General features: G+C 42.7%; 1 protein-coding gene across 1 annotated transcript; it reads left to right on the top strand.

Moving 5' to 3' along the window:
- The first annotated feature begins 5,811 nt into the window (after positions 1–5,811).
- On the top strand, positions 5,812–6,974 carry LOC136388609 (olfactory receptor 9I1-like). The gene has a single exon (XM_066360428.1). The coding sequence runs from the start codon at positions 5,812–5,814 to the stop codon at positions 6,751–6,753; it is 942 nt and encodes a 313-aa protein (XP_066216525.1). The 3' UTR covers positions 6,754–6,974.
- The last annotated feature ends 17,161 nt before the right edge of the window (positions 6,975–24,135 follow it).

Raw genomic sequence — 24,135 nt, forward strand, 5'->3', positions numbered from 1 at the left:
TTTGTTTGTTTGTTTGTTTGTTTTAAGGAATCCAACTAAGACACATCTCTTCCCAAAAATCCCAACAAAACTTCTAGGCAAAATATTTAGCAGTAATAACAACAGAAATAGTTTTGTAATACATAGAGTACTCTAGATCCCTCCAAGGGAGGAGGGTAATAAATACTCCACAGTCACCCGCTTCTACAAGCTCTCCAGGGGGTGTTTAACAGAGTACTCTCATTACTGGCATATTCTCTCTCCTTCTCTACCTTGTCCCAATGGCCACTCTTCCCTCCAAACCTCTCCAGGGAACATTTGCAATACAATACACGTACTCTTACTGCACAGTTATTTCGATAGATACTTAATTACAAGAAAAGGTAATAAATATTGTCAAAAGTGCATTGGAAGATAGAATTCTCTGTTCTGCCAAAAGTCCTGATCTGTGGCTACCTCGTTCCTTTATAATATGTTCTTGCATCATCTGACATCTGCAAATGCAAAAAAAACCACCCAGGCCTGGCCAAAAGCTTGCTAATTACCAAAGGGTTTGAACCCAGCCACATTACTTTAGAGAGGAAAGAATGCCTGTCTCTCTCACCTCTTTCTAAAAAAACTGATCCTACATTGATGAATAGATGAATACACACAGGGCAAAGGGTGATTCTTCTAGAAGGGGTGACTGTCTCTGAGGCAGAACACAAGTTAGTGGAAGAAAACAAGACAATTCTACAGAAATCCAGTCTAGCTGGGGAGATGAAACTAACCACCCAATAACAGCCATGAGTGCTAAGAGACAAGTGGAATTAAGCACCAAATTATGTGGTTATAACAAGGGAGTGTGGGTTTCAGACCCCAGGGAAGAGATGCAAGCTGAAATTGCCATAGGAAACTACCCATAGGAACTCTGGAAATAGAACTTTACAGAAGGTTAACTAACAAACCACTCTGGATATAGATGCAAAAAAATCATGTTTAGAGCTTCATTCCCTCCTAAGCCTATAACCATTCTTCCTTATGAAATTCTGAGCAGGCAACACAACTAGATTTCAGTCCTTGCGATGAGACCTGACATCAGGTCTAAGGATAGATGCACTTGAAAAAAGACCTTCACATGAGTCCTCAGATGTGAGTACCACTCCTGGCACTAACGCTGACTCACTGGGACAGTAAAACATTGAGGGCCACTTGCAAAGAGGAATCAAGTTCATTACCTACAGAAACTGCAAATGAGCTAGCAGACTAATGAGACTTAGGAGTTGTCATGAAATCCCCACAAGAGTTGTGTTTTTTAATCTTTTTTTTTTTCAATTACAGATGACATACAATACTAGATTTGTTTCAGGTCTACAGCATAGTGATTAGACATTTATACAACTTACAAAGTGACAAGCCTAGCACCCATATGACACCATACAAAGTTATTATAATATTATTGACTCTATTCCCTGGGCTGTGCTTTACATCCCTGTGACTGTTTTTATAACTGGCAACTGGCACATCTTAATCCCTTCCACTTTATCACCCATTTCCCCAGCCCCCCTCCTCTCATCTGGCAACCATCAAAATGTTCTCTGTCTCTGTAAATTTGTTTCTGTTTTGTTTGTTCATTTGTTTCCACAAGATTTGTTTTTAATCCTCTCAGATGTGTGCAGAAGATGAGATAATGAGCTCCTGCTGCATGCAGTGTGTTCTCCCAGACACGGCTGACTTTTCCCCAGAGCCCTGGGGGCTGTCCCAGGTGCTGATTTCTGGTTCAGAAACAACAGTTGTGCTCACTTCCTTCCCACAAGACCATCCCCAAAAGCACTTGAAATAACTCATTGGTTTTCTTCATAAGGAGGGACCTAAAATCTGTCAGCGACATTCATCTATTTGAGCAATATTAGCTGCTTTCTACAAAATTCTTAAATGACCATAGATTACTTTGATTCCAAATCTAAAATAAACCCAACTGGATTATTTCATCATGTAATTAAGATGCAATTGTGACTTTGGTAATGTTGAGTGGATACTGGCTCTGAAGTAAGTTTCACACAAACTAGGGAGGGTGAAACTGGGCAGAGAATCTGGCCATTGTCATCGGAACTTGTCATCTCATGGGATTGTGTTCAGAATATTTTTAAACATACAGATTTAATCTGTTTGGGTTTATGTGACACAAGGTAAGTTTTAGAAAATACAAACATTTTCATGGGGCAGGGTTGGATTGCTTAGACGAGACTTTACTGTAAGTTATGGTATGTTCTGTAATTTTTCTGGAAGTGAGATTGATCATATGTACTACAGTTTTAGCATTGGAATAAGACAAATCTGAGTTAAAATCTGGGCTTTTTCACTAACTAATAATGTTACCCTGGGCAAGTTACTTAACTATTCAGAGTCTTTATATTCTGCTGGACAAAATAATACCTCCTTTATCATGGGGTCATAGTGAGAATTATATGAGATCATGTATGTAGAATGATAAACATCCTGACTGGCAAATAGCAGATGCTTAATAAACACAGTATTAGGAAGAACAGCACCATAGTGTTTCAGCATCCCAATTCTGGGGTCAAAGAGACCAGGGTAAATTAAGATCTAAATATCTTTTTCTAGCTTTAAAACATTAAGCAATATATTTAGTGTTTCTAAACCTCAGTCACTTCAACTGTAAAATAAAGACAAATATTCAACTCTCATAATGTTATTATTAAGTTGAAATGAAATAAAGTGTTTATAGTGCTTAGAATGCCACCTGACTCATGACAGGAGCTCAGTAAATGTCAACAATAACATGTTGAGGCCCCAACCCCAATAAGGTGAGGAGCGTGAACTTTGTTCAGCTCCTTTGTTCTTCCCAATGGACTCAATCTTTGGAAGAAAGAGAAGAATTTGAGAGAAGGTTTTAAGTTAAAGTAAGCACAAGGTTTAGAGGTCATCTTTTCTCTGGAGTATTCCTCCTGGTAAGACTGTCTCTCTTTCCCCACTTCCTCCAGAGATCTCCTCTGTTTCTACATTATATATTATGTAGTCAAAACATTTTACAAGTGAGGGTGTCAACCCTGCTGTCCCTAGGCCTTCGTAAAATCTCTACTGGTCAAAAATCTTTGCTTTTCCTCTTATAAACTGTGGTGGATTCCAAAAGTCTGTTGTTATCCTCTACTCTGAACCCATCCAAACTGCTGGCACCAAGAATCCTTTCTCAAATAAGATCATACAAAACTGGGTGATACCAGCCTGGTCCTAAAATTTTTTCTTCTGAGCAATATTCTGGAAAGTGTTTTTCTGCCAAAAAAAAAAAACAAGCCAAAAACAACAATACAACAACAACAAACCACTCTCTACTACATTTGGTAAAAATCCATTTAAGTCTTCAAAAATCATTATTATGTTTCCATTTTATTACTGAGACTCTAATTTGGTTAAGCAATTTTCCCAAGACTACACCAAAGATGGGATATAGCACAACTAAGTCTATCTTAACCCTAGTAGAAGAAAGAAGAAAAGACATCAACTTCAAAATAGCTCCTAAATCAAACTTAATCCTCTTTTCCCATGGAAGTTGAGTATTTGCCTAATAGTCTTAGGGGTGCTATGATTTTAAAAGTTGGGACTTGGGTTTACAGAATATGTAGCTCTTTTCTCTAAGAGGCAAGCATGCTGTGCCATAGAAAGCACAGAATTTGGAGTTAGAAAATCCCAGATTTCAGTGTTGACTCCGTTTCTTCTTACGTGTGTGACAAAGTAGGCAATTTCTTTCATCTCTGTTTGCCTCACTTTGGTCATTCATAGAAGAGTCATGGTTATACCCTACTTGTCAGACTGCTGGAAGGATTAGAGATAATACGTGAAGAGGGACTGGCACACATGTGGCACAAACCCAGTATGGTTGCATCTGTATCCCTAAGATCTGCCACCTGGTCTCTGCTCGTGTGCACTAAACAATCTTGTACCTAATTCTGAGGGAACCCTGGGCCTAAGATGTATAGGAAATGGACTATGAAAAATACAGAATTAGATGTTGAGAAAAATGTTAAAAATTAGCCAAGTTTTCTTATGAGGTAAAAGTAGAAAATATCTGATTATGTGAAGAAATAGAGGGAGAATTTTTTTTAATTTAATTCATAAAATCATAAAAATGAAGTACAATGTACGAAGTCAGCAAAATGAATGCATAGCCAAAAGCACAGAATATGCCATCAAATTATTAGCATTCAGAACTCAGACCTTCCCCATATTAAACTAGGTCACTTAAGACCAATTCATATCCCAGAAGTTTAATTTCCTCATTGATGAAAATAAATAAATAAAGAAGATAATAGTATCTCTTTGAAGGTCATCCAGACCATGCTGCTGGAGTGAGATAGAGAGAGGAGCCAAAGAAGGTCATGTTTTATAAAATATGTCGGTGTCTCTCTCATTAATAACCCCTGAGTACTCCCCTGAAAAGAACCTCAAATCAAGATTAAAGTGGAGCCTGACCATGCAGTGGAGCAGTGGATAGAGTACTGACCTGGGACTCCGAGGACCCAGCTTTGAAACCCTGAGGTCACCAGCTTGAGCATGGGCTCATTTATCTTAAGTGCAAGGTCACTGGCTTGAGCATGGGATTATAGATGTGACAGCATAGGCTCTGGCTTAAACCCTAAGGTCACTGGCTTGAGTTCAAAGGTCACTGGCTTGAAGCCCAAGATCGCTGACTTGAACCCAAGGTCACTGGCTTGAGCAAAGAAGTCACTGGCTCAACAAGAGCCCCACAGTCAAGGCACATATGAGAAAGCAATCAATGAACAACTAAGGTACTATAACAATGAGTTGATTCTTCTCATCTCTCTCTCTTCCTGTCTGTCTTTTCCTGTCTGTCTCTCTTTCTCACCAAAAAAAAGAAAGATTCAAAGGAATAGAAAATATTTTTGTTATCTTTTTATTAATATTATGTGAGTTTCAGGTGTACAGCATGCTGGTTTGATACATTTATATACAACAATGATTATTTCCATAGCATAAACTAACATCTGCATTGTTTCCCATAATTATTATATCTTCTTTGTAGTAATAATAATTAAGAACTAGTCTTTTGGCAACTTTGAAGTTTATAATACAGTATTGTTGATTATAATCACTATGCTATGCATTACATCTCCAGAACTTATATCTTCTAGTTACAAGTTTGTAGCCTTAAAATCATATTTTAATACCATGTGACTAAATAATTTTTGAACACATGATGAATAATTATATAATTAGAAAAAATACATCAACAGGAAATATGAAGGAATATTCAACATAAAGAGCAGATTTATCATCTTCCAATTTCTGAAAAGTTTATAAGAGAAGGGTTTAAAATGTCAAGAATGTCTGCAAGAGGTAAAAACTAAACCAATGTGTGTAAGATTAAGGGAGAGAGACTGTATGTTAAAAACCAAAATTAACAAGTAGAGCTGTCCATAGACGAAAGTCACATAGCAACTGATGACCACGTGAACAGTATGCAGTAGAGGAGACTCCAGCATCCAATGGGGATTAGAACAGATGCTGACTAGGTTCTTTCCTAATCTGAGAGTCTATGTGTCTCTTACCTTCACAGAAATTTCCAAATATAAATCAGAATTTGTTTGAATCAGAAACACCAGCTAAAGGCTCAGCTCCAAAATTTTACAAGAGAAGAACATATAGATCCCAAGGAAAATCAGCCAGGTACAGAATTTCTCGAAAACAAGATCAATAAATCAGTCCAAAAAATTTATAAACTTAATTTCCACTGAGAGAGAAAGAAACTGTTCTTCAATTCTGAGATCCTTCTTTTTCTTCATTGTATTCTCATCAAACATCCACATTGAATCCATGGGCAACAATAATCTCACCACAGTGACCTACTTCATTCTCATGGGCTTTACTGACTACCCCACGCTGCAGATTCTCCTCTTCCTGGTGTTCCTGAATTTCTATCTAGTCACCATTCTGGGGAATGTGGGGATGATTATTCTCATACAACTGGATGCCCAGCTCCACACCCCGATGTACTTCTTCCTGAGTCAGCTCTCCCTTCTGGATGCCTGCTACACCTCAGTCATCACCCCTCAGATCCTGGCCACACTGGCCACAGGCAAGACGGTCATCACCTATGGCCAATGTGCTGCCCAGTTCTTTTTCTTCACCATTTGTGCAGGTACAGAGTGTTTCCTGCTGGCGGTGATGGCCTATGACCGATATGTCGCTGTTAGCAACCCACTGCTCTACACTGTGGCCATGAATCCCAGAATCTGCTGGAGGTTAGTGTTGGGAGCCTACGTCTGCGGGATGTCAGGAGCCATTCTGCGTACCACATGTACCTTCACCCTCTCCTTCTGTGACAACAATCAGATCGACTTCTTCTTCTGTGACCTCCCACCCCTGCTGAAGCTTACCTGCAGTGACACAACAAACACTGAGACTGTCATTCTTGCCTTTGGCAATGTCATTTTGGTTAATGCCTTCGTCATCTTGATTTCCTACCTGTTCATCATCAAGGCCATTTTGAGAGTGAAAACTTCAGGTGGCAGAGCCAAGTCTTTCTCCACGTGTGCTTCCCATCTCACCTCTGTGACCCTCTTCTTTGGGACTCTCATCTTCATGTATATACGAAGTGGCTCAGACAAATCCCTGGAAGAAGACAAGGTTGTATCTGTCTTCTACACTGTGGTCATCCCCATGCTGAACCCTCTGATCTACAGCCTGAGAAACAAGGAGGTGAAAGCAGCCTTTAAAAAGGTCGCTGGTAGACTCCAGGTGTTTCAGAGCATGTAGACCTGAGTGACAGGACCTGTTTTTTGGGTCCATTTTCTTCCTATATCAATATATTCTATTAGGCTCCAGCACTGAATGCAGCCTGTATCCACAAACAGAGGGAAGGTAGATAGGTGCCCTGAAGCACACAAGAACAAACTGCAAATATAAAATTTGTTGGCAGTAACCCTACGTGATTTTCTTCTTCTCCCCCTCTCACACCTCAGGTCCATTCCCAGCACCCAGAGGTCTCATGCTGCACTCTGATATCATGATTTGCAGAATCTCAGGGGCTGAAGGTGTCTTCAGGTTACCTCTTCCCATCCCATTACTCTTTGCATCCATGTTTGGGTTTCCCATCTTTTCTTTCTTATTTTTGCTCCCACCATATTGATTTTTGCTCTATGTCTAAGATTATATCCAAGGATCCCTGGAAATAATGCTAAGTGTCTTAGTTGTTGTTATTTTAAAGTATATATCACTGACTACTTTAATAAATAGAGAATGTTATATAAGGCAAAACTGTACATTTTTCAGGTGTAAATGGGGCATGATGCGGGGTGCGCCTTTATCCTTTCTTTCTGTGACAACAATCAGATCACCTTCTGTGATATTGCACCCCTGCCAAAGTTTGCTTGCAGCAGCAAGACAGAAAGTGAAACTGTCATCCTGCTTTTGCCAAATTCATATTCTTGGCTGATGTTATGGTCACCTGGTCTCCACAGGCTCCACATCAAAGCCAGTCTGAGAATGAAGTCTGTTGATGGGTGAACCAAGACCTTCTCCATCTTCAGCTCCCACCTTACCACTGTTGTCCTCTTCTTTGGGACACTTGTCTTCATGTACCAGAGAAGTAACTCAGACAATTTCCCCAGATGAGGATATGGTCATATCTGTCTTTTATACTGTGTTTATCCATTTGCTGAAACCCTTACTCTACACCAGGGGTCCCCAAACTACGGCCCATGGGCCACATGCGGCCCCCTGAGGCCATTTATCCGGCCCCCGCTGCACTTCCGGAAGGGGCACCTCTTTCATTGGTGGTCAATGAAAGGAGCACATTGACCATCTCATTAGCCAAAAGCAGGCCCATAGTCCCCATTGAAATACTGGTCAGTTTCTTGATTTAAATTTACTTGTTTTTTATTTTAAATATTGTATTTGTTCCCGTTTTGTTTTTTTACTTTAAAATAAGATATGTGCAGTGTGCATAGGGATTTGTTCATAGTTTTTTTTATAGTCCGGCCCTCCAACGGTCTGAAGGACTGTGAACTGGCCCCCTGTGTAAAAAGTTTGGGGACCCCTGCTCTACACTCTGAAAAACAAAGATGTGAAAGCCATATTCAGAAAAGTCACTGGTGAAAATCCAGTCCCCAAGAGATGAAGCCTTAGATGAGAGTCCTAGCCTGACTCACCTTCTCTCCAGCTCTGCATGCTCTAATAAAGATCAACATCATATAGTGCTTGTCCTCAAGAGTAGACAGTACATAGCTCTAAGTGGACCTGAAAAGTAAATAAGAACTACCAGCTCTGTAGGAAAAAGATGCAAGTTTGGTGAAGTTTATTTGGATGGATTCCTCTATCTCTCTTTTCTTCTCCTCTCTCTCTTTAGCCCAACACACAAATTTTCAGGGTTCTAATTCTACTCTCTGATACCACGGAGCTAAAATGTAGCATAGTCATAAATAAACTGATCACCACACCCAAGCTCTCATCTCCCAACTCAACCATGATGCTTGAGTTTCCCAGTTGCGCCATCTTCATACTTTTGTCTCTCTGATCATTAATATTGACTTTTACTCTTTGTTGAAGATAATAACTAATAGAAGAATAAGGGATTTTTTTGTTTTGTTTTACTTTTATGGTATAGATAACCTGCCAACTAATTGTGTGGAAGGTAATGAAAAGAACCGTGAACCCAGTGGAATTTCCAGTTGGTACTAATTAGAATAGTAGGGGAGCAGGGCTTCCTTTTGGCTACTCTTCCACTCTATCTTCCCAAATGGTCCCCGACATACCCTAGACTCTATTATCTAACTTTCAAGTGGGAATTTTTTACATTCTACATCTTTGATTTCTTTGCTTCTCCTCCTCCTGACCATGGTGCCTGGTAGTGACAATTTCTGCTCTCAAAGTCATTTCCCAGGTCTGCAGAGTCAACAACAATGCATACACCTATCGCAAACCATCATAAATGGTATAACTTTCTCAGGTTTAAAACATGTTTTCTCAAATAAAAAAATTAATATTTCTTATTTGAAATACTTTTTATTATAAGTAAGATGATAAAAATCAACTTTGAGGCTTGGATTAGTACAACAAGCTGAGTTTGCTGTGTCAATAATTAACTCTGAAATAAAGGTTTTATTTATAATAAACAATATTATTTTCATGAAAATCAGTAGCAGGGTTATTGCAGACAAAAAAACCACCAACAAATTGGAAGAATCAAGGTCAATTTTTATTATACACATAAAGTGATTTATTGTAAGGAATTAGCTCATGCAATTATGGAAGCTGAGAAGTCCCACAATGCAATCAGCAAGCTAGAGACCCAGGACAGCTAGTAATATAATTTCAGTTCAAGTCCAAAGGCCTGGAACACAGGGGAAAGATGATGGTGTAAGTTGCTGTTAAAGCCTGAATCTGAACACAGAAGAAAGCCCATGTCCCAGCTCAAAGACAGTCAGGCAGACAGAGCCAATTCTTCTTTACCAAGCTTTTTGTTGTTGTTGTTCTATTCAGGCCCTCAACAGATTGGATGAGGTTCACCCATATTGAGGAGATCCATCTGCTTTACTCAGTTCACTAATTCAAACATTATCTCACCCAGAAACACCCTCAAAGACACACACAGCAATCATATGTAACCAAATATCTGAGCACCCCCCAGCCCAGTCAATTTGACACATAAATTAACCATCAGAGGACTGGCTATCTTGCCCGAATCAGACTGCAACAAGGAGAACACACCTAGTATTATGATAGAGGATGCAGACTGCTACTCTTTCATCCCACAGTTCATAATAGTTAACCAACCAATAGATCATGAACAGTGGTCTCATGAAAGGTAACATCCAATAGAAGCAAAGCTTTGGGAATTCTGAGATCTCTGTCACACAGCAAATGGTAAGGAAGTCATGAGGAATTCAAAATCAAGGACAGTAAGTTATTTTTTTTTTTCTGAAGCTGGAAACGGGGAGAGACAGTCAGACTCCCGCAGGCGCCCGACTGGGATCCACCCGGCACGCCCACCAGGGGCGACGCTCTGCCCACCTCTGGGGCGTTGCTCTGCCGCGACCAGAGCCACTCTAGCGCCTGGGGCAGAGGCCAAGGAGCCATCCCCAGCGCCCGGGCCATCTTTTGCTCCAATGGAGCCTTGGCTGCGGGAGGGGAAGAGAGAGACAGAGAGGAAGGAGGGGGAGTGGAGAAGCAAATGGGCTCTTCTCCTATGTGCCCTGGCTGGGAATCGAACCCCAGTCCCCCGCACACCAGGCCGACGCTCTACCACTGAGCCAACCGGCCAGGGCCAGTTATTATATTTTTTTAAAAAATATCTTAACTCTTTCAGCATTAAGGCTGAGATAATAATAAATAAATAAAAGAACATTTGAACTGCGGGATGCCAAATTATACTGCTGGTAGAATTACTTCCCCTAGTCTAGAGCTCAGTTTCTTATCCACTTAGACTTAAAGCTGTGGTACTAATTGAGAAAGAATGAGACACAGAGATACTAACAGCCATTCCTGATAATGGACACATAAAGAAAGAACTGAGTAGGGGAGGGGCACAAAGAAAACCAGATAGAAGGTGACAGAAGACAATTTAACTTTGGGGGAGGGGTATACAGCACAATCAAATATCAAAATAATCTAGAGATATTTTCTCTCAACATATGTACCCTGATTTATCAATGTCACTGCATTAAATTTAATAAAAAATAAAATAAAATAAAAAAATAATAAAAAAAAATAAAAAAAAGAAAGAACTGAGTAGCTCAGACACAAGGATCTAGGGAAGCCTCATTTATCCAGTCTAGGGTGATGATGAGAAATACTCAACCCTAGCAGCCACAATGTACCAACCAGTTGTATTGTGGTCCATGACATAGCACATGAAATCAACAGATTGTCCACTGGCAGGTGCTTAGGAATAAATGAAAAATGTGCAGAAAATAGGGACTAAGAGGCATTTCTGTGAAACGTTTGCAAAGTACTCTAAAAGCTCTTGCTACAGTGGCTTGGTGAATTTTTGTGTGGAATAAAGCCATAGTAATATATTTTATTGTTTGGTATCACTTTCATATTTTGCAGTAAGCACTGTCTATAACAATAAACTAAAAAACCAGACATGAATGCTACTCAAGAAAGTTGATGATGAATGCATTTTGCACAAAATGTGTGTTGGCTTTTATCATTCATTATGGGAATTACAGTGATGTCCATGAGGACTTAAAGAGTAAAATATACAAATCTGTTCTGGGTACATCAACACTTTTTTTCAAAATGGTGCTTGCTGATAATGGCTTAAAACAGCAAGTGTGTTTACATTTCGCTCTGGGAAGTGTGACTTTTCATTCCCATCAATGTTAATTTAGCTCAACATTTCTTTCTCGCTTCTTATCCACAGAATGGTAAAAGTATGTAAGGCTTTGAAGTGCCACTTTTTAATCAACCTAAGTGATCTACAATAATATTGAGCTCATTTGTTAAAATGTTCTCAAAATTTTGAAAGCATTTATTTAAAATCAGTCAGAAATCTTTAATTGAAGCATATAATAAATGGAGCACAAAATCCTTCAACTTTTGAAGGCTTTAGCAAGCTCCAAGGATTGAAAATAAATCTTACAAACAGGAATTCATTGAAATGTATCTCTTCCATAGGAAGGAGAAAACTGACCCAAACAAAGAAGCTAAAATAATGTACAAGATGTTACTCTGAAAGTACATCATTGCAGCTTGGAATATATTGACTTAAATACGGGAAGACCATTTTTTCTAGAGTTCTTAGTTTCAATTGTATAAATTTCTCTTTTGAACTGGCATAAAACAATCAAAAAAGTTGACTGGTTTTTATCATTTAAATGTGAATACAGGGGCTAAAATATCTATACAATTCAATATGAAAAAATTACAATTAAGGAATCCATGCCAGAAGATTCCAAGATGGCTGCAGAGTAGGTAAAAGCTACACTCACCTGTTCCTAGCCCCAAACTAGATTTACAGCAAAAATATAGAGCAATCAAGCAACCAACAAAAGACTAGCTGAACTGAAATACTATGACCAGGGATTTACAGGAGAAGCCACATAGAGACCAGTAAGAAGGGTGGAGATGTGGAGAGCTGGCCCCTGCACCCACATGCAGAGGCTGAAAAGCCGGAAGGATATCATAGTGCCCTCCACCCCAGGAGAGTGGAGTCTCAAACCCACATAGGGATCCCCAACCCAGAACAAAAGAGACAAGAAGAGCAGTCCACATAGCATTCGGTAGTGAAAAGCCAGAGATCCAGAGGCTGCCTTCCCAAGTACCAGTACTCCTGTTATCACAGAACCAGCCAGGGGAGTACACAGCCTGCTCCCAACTGCTGGCAAAGCCACACTGCCTTTCTCACTTATAGCAGTGTCTTTTGGGGGCCCTATTTCTGGAGAGGCTTTCAATGGAAACCCAGGGACTAAACTGGGTGGCTTTGAAGAAAGGGTCGGTCTCCCCCAACCCAAGCACACAGCTGTCTCTGGAGAAGCCTTTTTCTGGGAACCAGATGGGCAGAAGGAGTGTGTGGTTCCCATAAAACTCTAAAAATAGATCTTTAAAGAAGGTTAAATTAACAAGCTACTCTGGATATACATGTAAATGAATCACGTTTTGACCACCCATGCACCATTTCTTCCTAAATCAATTGTCATTCTTTTTTGTTCTGAGCAGACAACACAGTAAGGTTTTAGTCCTTGAGTTGAGACATGATATCAGGGCTAAGGATGAATGCACTTGAAAGAAGACATCACACAAGTCCTCAGATCCAAATTCCACTCCTGGCAGTAATACTGACTAACTGGGACAGTAGGACATTGAGGGCCACTTGCCAAGAGGAACCAAGTTCATTACCTACAGAAACTGCAAATGAGCTTTCAGACTAATGAGACTTAGGAGTTGTCATGAAATCCTACAAGAGTTGTGGGGTTTTTTATGTTTTTTCCAACTATAGTTGACATACCATACTATATTAATTTCAGGACTACAGCATAGTGATTAGTTAAGACATTTTATAACTTAAAAAGTGATGACCCTGATAAGCCATATGACACCATACATAGTTATATTATTGACTCTGTTCCCTGGGCTGTACTTTACATCCCTGTGACTGTTTGTATAACTGGCACATCTTAAAACTGTGGAGCACTGTGGGGAAGCAGCTGTGTTGGGCTTGCTCACTGGTTCGCCAGCTGCAAGCACTTTGCCCGATTAGTGCGTGAACCTGGGGAGCGCCAGGTGTGGACAGTCCGTGTATGACTGCAGGTTCTTGCGCTGGGGGTGGAGGGCGATGGCGGAACGACTGCCCTCCACTGCGAGGGGTCATTTCTGCTGTTCGCTGCTGGCGTGAGGAAGCGGTTTTCCCTGCGGAGTTGCTCGTCCGCCCGTGAGGAGACTATTAACCGGGAACTGCCCGCCGCTCTCGGGCCCCAGCCCCGCAGTTCCTCGGCCGTCTGCCCGCGCCCAGTGCGCACCTGCCTGGCCTCGCCACCGGCCTTACCGGGGCCTGCACCCTTCCTGGGGGAGACAGCTTGTTGAGCCTCTGAGGGAAGGCGTTCTAGTTCAAAGGGTGGCGGTTTTCAGTTTCACGAACCGCATTTTTGCACCAAGTACGTGAGAAAGGACAAAAAAGGGAAAATAAAAAGAGAAAGAACGATACTGGGACTCCCGACAGGTACATCATGGTGACGGTAACCTCTTATTACGACTGGGGACAGTGCAGGCACTTGGTTCCCACAAAGCTGGGGGAAGCCAGGGCTCTCATTCCTTGTGGGCCAATGGAGTCAAGGGGGAGAATTTGTTCTTGAGGGCAACTTGGAAATATGTAGCAAAACCCTTCAAAAATATGCATGCCCTTTTCACTCAACAATTTCACTTTTAGGAGTCTGTCTTAAGGAACGAATCCGGGATGTGTCTAGATTCGGCCCATCATTACTTATAACAGTGTCATAAGAGGAAAAGCTGAGTATGCCATAGGGGTTTATATCATTAAGTAAAATTGATGTGTGAAAAGCTGATAGCCATTGGAAATCTTATTTATTTTTTTTTTTGTACATGTACATTCTTTGAAAAATAAAGGTATGAACAAATTAAAAATAAACCTTGAGAGGTGAAAACACAACACGAGGTACAGAGATGTGTCATAGAATCGGGCACCTGAAACCTGTATAATTATGTTAACCAGGGTCCCCCTGGTAAATTCAATTAAGAAATACAAATAAACCTTCAACGTGACCCCTTAGAGTTACCAAAGTGTTTGTATGGGTGTTTTCTCCTCTGTTGTTTGCAAAAAATATATGCAGTGGATAAAAAAGTTTAGTTGTCCTTGTTTTCCCAAAAATAGAAGTCTGGAGATTTTCAGCGGTATCTTAAACTGGCTTTGTGATCACAGCTGATCTGTGGGGAAACTTGCAATTAGAATTAGAATCTAATGATATGAACCAGGTCAACTGATTTTCTATAAATTAATAAGAATGCATATCTAAATGTGAACTGAAACAGTAGCCTGGCTGGGTAGCACAGTTGGTCAGAGTGTGGTTCCAATACCCCAAGGTTGTGGGTTCAATCCCTGGTCAGGACACATACAAGAATCAACCAGTGAATGCATAAATAAGTGAAATGACAAATCAATATTTCTCACTATCTTTCTCTCTTTCTTCCTCTCTAAAATCAATAAATAAAAATTTAAAAATAAAATATAAAAGTGATCTAAAACCATAAGATGCTTAAATTTTTTGTATTAGGTTATATGTACTTTAATTTTAAAACAGCAAATTTCAGTTAGCGTAAGTCATATAAAAATGTAAAATATGTCTATCTTCTCTTTAAGGGTTAAGATGTGAGGCTCAGGAGGTAGGGATGGATTGTTAATACATCACTTTTTTTAGAAGAAACACATTGTGACATTTGTTAATTAAACTTTTAAGGTTTAATGCGTTGTCAACATAGGATATATTTTCAGGAAAGCCTGTGATCTTACCAAGCTTTAAATAGTCCAAAAGCTAGTTTTGACATTTCACCTAATGGAGATGAGAAGGTGTTTTAAGCTCTTGCAAATCTAAAGAAATGGAGAAATTTGATGCATTCCATTAATTAATAGGTAATAACATAATGAGAGAGAAACATTGCTTATTTTCCTCTAAAAGGATGATTAATGCAGGTTTAAAGGCTTTCTGGTTTTTACAAAGTTAATACTGTTTAATTATGTGAGATTAAAATTATACCATACTGCAGTTTATTTGGTGTTAATGGGGCCAATCGTCCCAACGTTTAGCCGACCTCACCCTTCTGCACTTTCTCAATATTGACTAGACAGGGCGATTTTAAATGATCAGGGTTGACGATGGTTAAGCCGTTTTTCATGTCTTTTATTTTTAGCTTTATAATCTTCTCCCTGAAAACCACTCATTTCCCTGGGGTCATCATCCCGTAGGATGAAACAGACTGAGACAACAGTGAGTATAACACCCGTGTGCCGGACATTATCCAATTACAGGACCAGTGTGATCTGAACAAAAGCTTCCTGCAGTATGTGCAAATATAATTAATGTGTGCATCCTGGCGGGGAAGTGGACAAAACAACGCTTTGCTCGGGTTGACGAAAAAGCAGGAAACCGGACCTCTGGTGACATTCTAGAAGGTAGCACGGCAGAGTGGAAAGAGTGTGGGCGGTGCAGACTAGTGTGTGTCCCCAATGACCTTCCACTTTCGTCTCCATCTCTGTACCTCATCTCTTTCATCCGTGAAACAGACACTAACAAGGGCGCCACCACGTCTTTGCAGTGAGTCAAGGGGATAACGTATGCGAAGGAAGTGATGTATGAAAGGTGTTTTAGAATGTTCGTTTCCTTCCCTCTCCCCTGCCCCCTTAGCAAAATACTGTGTTACTGTTGGGATTCTAGTGTCGGACATAGTGGATAAGCCACCAAAGGTGAAGTGTTTCATTAAAACTGCCAAACAAGCTAGAGAGAACTGTTGGTCTGGACGGGTCGTCATACATAGCAGGGCAAAGGTTATCAACTATCTAGACATTTTGTGTAGCGATGGATTTTTTACAGAGCCGAATGGAGGCAGGAGGAGGGGAGAACTTAGAATGCGTTGGGAGGGTAGGCCGGCAGGCTGGAAACTCTCAGCGGGAGCTGACACTCCAGACTGGAGGCATCCTGGTGTTCTCTCCTCTGTGCTTAGACTTGCTGATGACGTCTTTGTCAGCACTGAACTCTGTGCAGCCAGTAGCAAAGCAGGGAATTCTGGGCACTGTCTGGGAGTGGATACAATGGAAGTCCTAGCATTGTGGCTATAGTTTTGTTGAGAGCATTGTACCCAACACACTGACAAATGCCAACAAAAAACGCATGCACATGCATATGCGCAAACACACACACACACACACACACACACAGAGGCATGACTCTCCCTTGCAAAAGCGAGTTCCCTCACATTTGAATCTTATCCAGAAATGTGTGTACTTGGAGGCCCAGGAAGAGTTGAATATTCTAGTTTTTTTGTTGTTTTTGTGGGCTATATGAGGTTTCTGTTCCTTTTTTTTTTTTTTTTTTACAATTTTAGAAAATTAAAGGGGTAGCATTGATCAGTTAAGAGTACCTAGGTTTCAGATAAACATTTCTACAGCATTTGAACTGTGGATTGCATTGTGTGCCCATCACCCAAAGTCAAATCATTTTCCGTCACTGTATACTCGTCCCTTTTTACTTCCCTTCCCCTCTATCTCCTCCCCAACCCCCTCCCCCCAGTAACCACTTCACTTTTACCTATGTCCACGGGTCTGTCTCAGTTTTATATCCCATATACATGTGGAATAGCTGGAAAGAGTGCCTTGCGAGGGTGCAGAGAGAAAGTGGGTTGATAAACAATGAAAATCCATTTGTCTCTGCCTCAATTCCTCACACCCTAGGCAGAGAAAGGGATCCCCCTTTGATCTGGCTAGGACAGGATTGACCTTTTCCTCGTGTTGTAGCAACAACTCCTACTCATGGAGGTTGCTTCAAGGTCAATAATAGTCCCGGAACCAGAAATTCCCAAAGTGGCCTCCAGACCAATCTTGTGAGTCCTGAGTCTCAGCCACTCGGCCCGGGAGGCAAAGTGTCCCTAAGTCCCTTCCTAAGACACACATGCCCGCCCTAGTCCTTGCAGTCCCCTCCATCCCTCTCCCTGAGCACTCAGGCTTGTCCCGTGCTTTCTTCTCCCTTATTCCTAATTTCAGGGAAACAAAAAGTCAAGATTTGCATGTGCCATTGTGAAATACTTTATTCAAGTACGTGCTAAGTGTACACGCCAAGTTTGGAGCTACTCTCCAAGGATCCAGAAATGCATGAGAAACAGCGGCTTGCCCTCCGTCAGCGCAAGAGAATGAGACAGGGTGACAAGGAAGAGAGATTAGGTTTATCCTGGGTCCAGGGAGTAAACAAATTCAGGGCGTGGCATCAACGGCCCGAAACCTCCCCCGGGGACCAGGAGGTCGTGTCCTCCATAGATCTGGCTTGCCATTTCCAGTTTCTGGGCAGGTGAGAAGGTAAAATCGAAAGGAGACGAATGACCTATACTACTGCGGCCTTCTGATGGCCAATGGAAGAGCTTTGAGGTGGGGTCATCTCAGCATTGAGATTCCTGACCCCCGGGGACAATAATGGAAGTGAAGGAAGCAAGATGTTTCTCTGTATCACCTGTCCTTATGGAATAGTGAAATTAAGGGGAGTCAGATGTGGTCGTCACTTTGAGCCTTCTGGTTCCGTCTTTGACTTGGGGTCCAATCTTCTCTGTGAGCAAAGCAAAAAGAGGACGTTCAAAGACGACCTTCCGATGTTGGGTACAGGGGTGGGGGGGACAGGAGAGCAGCACCGTCTCATGGGGCAGGGATGTGCGGCCAAGGCCCCCCAGGTGGCCCTGGGGACAGCAGGTACCATTATCTTGGCCCACCTGTGACCCATGGTGATTGGGAAGCTTTGGAGAAATGGTTTTCCCTCCAAAAGAGACAAGAAAAGAAGGGGGCCTTGGGTTCAAGAGGCAGACACAGACAGAAAAGCCAGGAGACTACCTCAGCAAGGAGGACCAAAGGAAGCTTCCAGAATGCAGATGCTGGAATGGAACGGAGCAGTACCCGCAGCCAGCGGCCCACTGCCTGCTGATGTCGCCTGGAAAGTTTCCTCCGATGTGACGTGTCTTGTCAGGAAAAGGCGGGGTGGGGAGGACACATAAGGAGGCAGGAGCACCGTTTGAGTAGGAGAGAAAGGGTCGCTCAAGGTCGGTTGGGGACGGGCCCCACGCTGGACTGGCCACCCCCTGTCCCTCCCACCACCCCGGGCAGCAGCTGCCCAGGGGCAGGCGGTGGAGAGGGGAGGGAGACACGGGGCTGCACGCAGGACCCCGACTCAGGGCTCCGCTACTCACCTTCCTTTGTCTTCAGGCGTGCTGGGCCAGGAGCCTCCAGTGACAGGGACATGTCCTGGCTCCGGGTCACTGATGCTGGCAGGGTCTGTGGGGGAGAAGACAGGAGCGTCAGCACCTCCCCTCACTGGCGAGGAGCCCCGAGAGCCAGAGCCCGAGGGCCCAGCCCCGCAGGGCACTGCGACCCCGCCAGGCCCACAGGGACCCCTGGGGTGTGTCCTGTCCGCAGATGCTTTCTCCGTCCCTCTCAGCCAGCCTGCTCAGGCCCGCGGGGTGGGCTCCTGGGCCCTCCCGCCCCGGGTTGGAGAGGGCGTCCCACGCCGGTCTCGGGGTGGCGGTCTCAGGGTGCGCGCCCCTCCGCTGGCAACCCCGCTTCTGGGAGACGGCCCCCCTCTCCAACTTGGCCGCAGGTGAAAGGGGTCCTGACAACTCACGTTCAAGAAGAAAAGGAAGCTGACAGCGTGGGACGCGGTGCCAGCGCCCCCTCGGGAGGCGGCTTCGTGGTGGGACCTGGGACAGATGGGGCAGGGCGGCACCTGGCGGGAGGGGGTACTGCTCTTAACAGCGGCGGGTGTTAGCAGAGCCCCCTGAGGTCTCAGCCCCGGCAGGTCGAACCCCTCCCTCCCCGGATGCCCGGGTCGCTGCGGGGAGACAGCATCTCAGGAGGGCCAGTGGGTCCCTGCGCTCGTCCAGGGCAGAGCGGCCTGTTCTGAATAGGAGGTCTCGCCTGGGCCCCTCAAGAGTCTCAGCTTTCAGGGAGCCCCAAGTGCAGGGTTTACGTGAGACCGGTGTGTATGTTCTACCGGGCCCACTGCCAACTGCCAACTGCCGGCCTCAGAACCCTGCCGGGAGCCCAGAGCCAACGGAAGCAACTGCCACGGAGCAGGGTGCCCCCCCCCCGCAACTGTCCCGCCCACCGTCCTGCGCTCCTGGGGGAGGCAGTAGCTCCAGGACCTCCTAGTACCTGCCCCTCTGTGGGTGGGGGTGGGGGGACCCTCCAGCTGCACAAACAGCCCTCTCCCCTTAAGAGGCCCTGATAATTATATCGAGATATATATATATATATATACACTCAAATGTCTGTGATTATGTGGGACGGCAGCCGTCTCCCAGAAGCGGGTTTGCCAGCGAAGGGCGCACACCCTGAGATTGCCACCACCCTGAGACCGGCCTGGGGCGCCCCACCAGCGGCCTGGGAACAGGCCAGGGCAGGGGGGCCGGTCCGTGGAGTCACCACCTCCCGCGGACCCCAGCAGCCCCGTGGGCAGAGCCCTGGTTCTCATAAAGCAACGAGAGCAAACAGGAACCATCCCCAGGGCCACGTGTCCAGGGTGGGGTGGAGGGGGACGGGGAGGCCCCTGATGCTAAGAGGGAGGAGAAGTGGTGGGAAGGGGAAAATAAGGCTGCGGGAGGGGGGGATGGAGACCTGGGGTGGGCGGCCATGTCCTCAGGCTAGTGGCAGTCAGGACCCAGGCCTCGAGGCACTGACTGATGTCTGGGAGGCGGGGAGCAGAGGGCTTAGTGGAGCATGACAGGGGATGACTGAAAGCCCCCAAGTGCCCTCCTCTCTTCTTCATTCCCTCGTCCCAGCCCTCCTGGAAGCCCAGCCCCAGAAATCAGGAAAAGGGCAGAGAGCTGGGCAAGGTAGGGTGGGCGGCTGGGAAACGGGTTCTTTCTGATAGGGTTGTAGGTTGTTTTTAATCCTCTCTGGTGTGTGCAGAAGATGAGATAATGAGCTCCTGCTGCATGCAGTGTCTTCTCCCAGACACGGCTGGCTTTTCCCCAGAGCCCCGGGGGCTGTCCCAGGTGCTGATTCCTGGTCCAGGAACAACAGTTGTGCTCACTGCAGCCTTCCCTCAAGACCATCCCCAAAAGCACTTGAAATAACTGGTTGGTTTTCTTCGTAAGGAGGGACCTAAAATCTGTCAGAGACATTCATCTATTTGATTTAATATTAGCTGCTTTCTACAAAATACTTCAATGACCTTAGATTACTTTGATTTGAAACCTAGAGTAAACCTAACTGGATTATTTCATCATATAATTAAGATGCAATTGTGACTTTGGTGATGTTGAGTGGATACTGGCTCTGAAGTAAGTTTCACACAAACTAGGGAGGGTGAAACTGGGCAGAGATTCTGGCCATTGTCATCGGAACTTGCCAACTCATGGGATTGTGTTCAGACTGGATTTTCAGCTCTTATATAAAATACACAAGTAAGGCTGAGTAATATTTTTAAACATGCAGATGAAATCCAGTTAGGCTTATGTATTGCCAGGTAAATTTTAGAGACTATAAACAGTTTTATGGCGCAGAGGTGGGATATTAGATTGCATTGTTAAGACAAGAGACTTTACTGTGAATTATGGCACTTCCTATAATTATGCTGGTAGTGGATTGATCATATGTACTGTAGCTTTGTTTTGCAGGGAAAAACAATCTGAGTTAAAATCTGAGCTTTTTCATTGATTAATCATGTCATCCTGAGCAAGTTACTCAATTATTCAGAGTCTTCATTTCCTCCAAGACAAAATAATATCTCCTCTATCACAGGGCCATGGTGAAAATTATATGAGATAATGTGTGTAGAATGTTTAACATTCTGATTGGCACATAGCAAATGCTTAATATATGACTACCAGTATTAGAAAGTGTTAGCAGTACCATAGTGGTTCAGCACCCCAATTCTGGGGTCAAAGAGATAATAGTTAAGATCTAAGCATCTTCTTTTTCTAACTATAAAACCTCAAGCAAATATTTAGTATTTCTAAACCTCAGTCACTACAACTGTAGAATAAAAATAAATATTCTACTCTCATAATGTTATTGTCAAGTTGAAATGAAATAAAGCCTCTACAGTGCTTAGAATGCCACCTGACTCACGACAGGAGCTCAGTAAATGTTGACAATAACAAGTTGAGGCCCCAACCCCAATAAGGTGAGGAGAGTGAACTTTGTCAGCTCCTTTGTTCTCCCCAGTGGAGTCAACCTTTGGAAGCAAGAGAAAGAAGAGTTTGGGAGAAAGTTTCAAGGTAAAGTAAGGACACAGTTTAGGGGCCATCTTTTCTCTGAAGGGTTCCTTCTAGAAGGACTGTCTCTCTTTCCCCACTTCCTCCAGAGATCTCCTCTTTTTCTATATTACATATTATGTAGTCAAAACATTTTACAAGTGAGGATGTCAACCCTTCTGTCCCTAGGCCTTCTTAAAATGTCTGCTAGTCATAAATCTTTGCTTTTCTTCTTGTAAAATGTCTTGGGTTTAAGGAGCTTGTTGCTACCCTTTACTCTGAACCCATCCAAACTGCTGGCATCCCAAACCTCTTCTCAAACAAGATCATCATAAGTCCTGAAGTTTTTCCTTCTGAGAAATACTCTAGAAATTGTCTTTCTGTAAAATAAACACACTCTACCACATTAGGTAAAAATATATTTAAGTTTTCAAAAATCATATTATGTTTCCATTTTATTATTGAGAAAATTGAGACTCTAATTTGGTTAAGCAATATTCCCAAGACCATACCAAGAATGAGATATGGCAAACTAAGTCTATCTTAACCCGAGTGGAAGAAAGAGGAAAAGACATCAACGTCAAAAAACTCCAAAATCAAACTTAATCCTCTTTTCCCATGGAAGTTGAGTATTTGCCTAATAGTCTTACAGGTGCTATGATTTTAATTTTTGGGACTTGGGTTGACAGTATGTGTAGCTCTTTCTCTTAAAGAGGACAGTGTGTTGTAACAGAAAATGTACAGAATTTAGAGTTAGGAAGTCCCAGATTTGTGTTGGTTCTGTTTCTTCTTAGGTGTGTGACAAGTTAGGCAACTTCTTTAGCCTTTTTTAGCCTCATTTTGGTTGTTTATAAGAGTCAAGGATAAACCCAACTTGATGGGCTGCTGGAAGGATTCAAGCTAATACATGAAGATGGACTGGCACATATGTGGCACAAACCCAGTGTGGCTGCATCTGTAGCACTCTGATCTGCCACCTGACCTCTGCTCGTGTGCACAAAACAATCTTGTACCTAAACCAGAGGGAACCCTGGGCATGAGATGGACAGGAAATGGACTATGAAAATTTCAGAATTAGATGTTGAGAAAGATGTTTAAATTAGCCAACTTTTCTTATAAGATAAAAGTAGGAAGGACTTGATTATCTGTAAAACTACAGGGAGATATTTTTCATTCCATTCATTATAATGACGACAATATGTAGGGAGGCTATAAAACAAATTCACAGCAAAGAGTTCAGAATATGTCATCAAATTATTAGCATTCAGACCACAGATCTTCCACATATTAAACTGGGTGACTTAAGACCAATTCATTTAGACATTTAAATTCCTCATTGAGTTAAATAAATAAATAAATACGCTAACAATACCAGCTTGAAAGTTATCCAGACTGTGCTGCTGAAGTGGGATGAAGGGAGAGTCCAAAGAAATCATGTTTTATATAATATGTTAATGTCTCCCTTTTAATAGTAACCCCTGATTAGAGCTGGAGGAAACCCCCAAATCAAAATTAAAGTTGAAAATACTTAAGTGGAGAGAAAGACTTTTATCTTTTTATTAATATTATGAAATATAATTGGCAATAACATTTTATAAGTCTCAGGTGTACAACATGTTGGTTTGTTACATTTGTATACAATGATATGATTACCACTAGGTCATAACTAACATCTCTATTATATCCCATAATATTTTTAGAGAGAGAGAGACAGGCAGGGAGAGAGATGAGAAGCCTCAATTTGTTGTTGCAGCAATTTAGTTGTTCATTGATTGCTTCTTATACATTCCTTGATTATAGGGCTCAAGCCAAGACAATGACCCCTTGTTTAAGCCAGCAATGTTGGGCTCAAGCCAGCAATCATGGACTCCTGTTGATGATCCCAGGCTCAAGCCAGTGACCCCAAAATCAAAATGGTAAGCCTATGCTCAAGGTGAACTCTATCCACTGCAAAACCACTGGTCAGGCTTTGCCATGATTATTAAATCTTCCCTGTAGTGAGAAAAATTAAAGACTAGTGTCATGGTAACTTTGAAGTTTCTACTACAATACTGTTTATTATAATCACTATTTTGGGCATTGCACCTTCAGAACTTATATCTTCTAGTTATAAGTTTGTGGCCTTGACCAACATATCTTCATACCATGTGACTAAGCAATTTTTTACCACATGATGAATAATTAAATAATTAGAAAAAATATATATCAACATGAAATATGAAGGAATAGTCAACATAAAGAACAAATTCATCATCTTCTAACTTCTGCAATATTTTCATGAGAAAGGTTTAAATTGTCAAAAGTATGTGGAAGGGGTAAAAACTAAACCAGTGCATGACCAGGAGGTTGTTTAGTGGATAGAGCATTGGACTGGGACATGGAGGACCCATATTTGAAACCCTCAAATTGCTAGCTTGAGCCTGGGCTCATCTGGCCTGAGAGCAGGGTCACTGGCTTGAGCGTGGGAACATAGACATGACCCCATGGTTGCTGGCATGAGCCCAAAAGGTTGCTGGCTTGAAGCCCAAGGTTGCTGACTTGAGCAAGGGGTCACTCACTCTGCTGTAGCCCCTGTGTCAAGGCACATATGAGAAAGCAATCAATGAACAACTAAGGTGTGACAACAAAGAACTGATGCTTCTCATCTCTTTCCATTCCTGTCTGTCTGTCCCTATCTATCCTTCTCTCTGATTCTCTCTCTGTCACTGTAAAAGAAATAAATAAATAAGCCAATGTGTG

Source organism: Saccopteryx leptura, chromosome 1 (assembly GCF_036850995.1).
Source record: "Saccopteryx leptura isolate mSacLep1 chromosome 1, mSacLep1_pri_phased_curated, whole genome shotgun sequence".
NCBI lineage: Eukaryota > Metazoa > Chordata > Mammalia > Chiroptera > Emballonuridae > Saccopteryx > Saccopteryx leptura.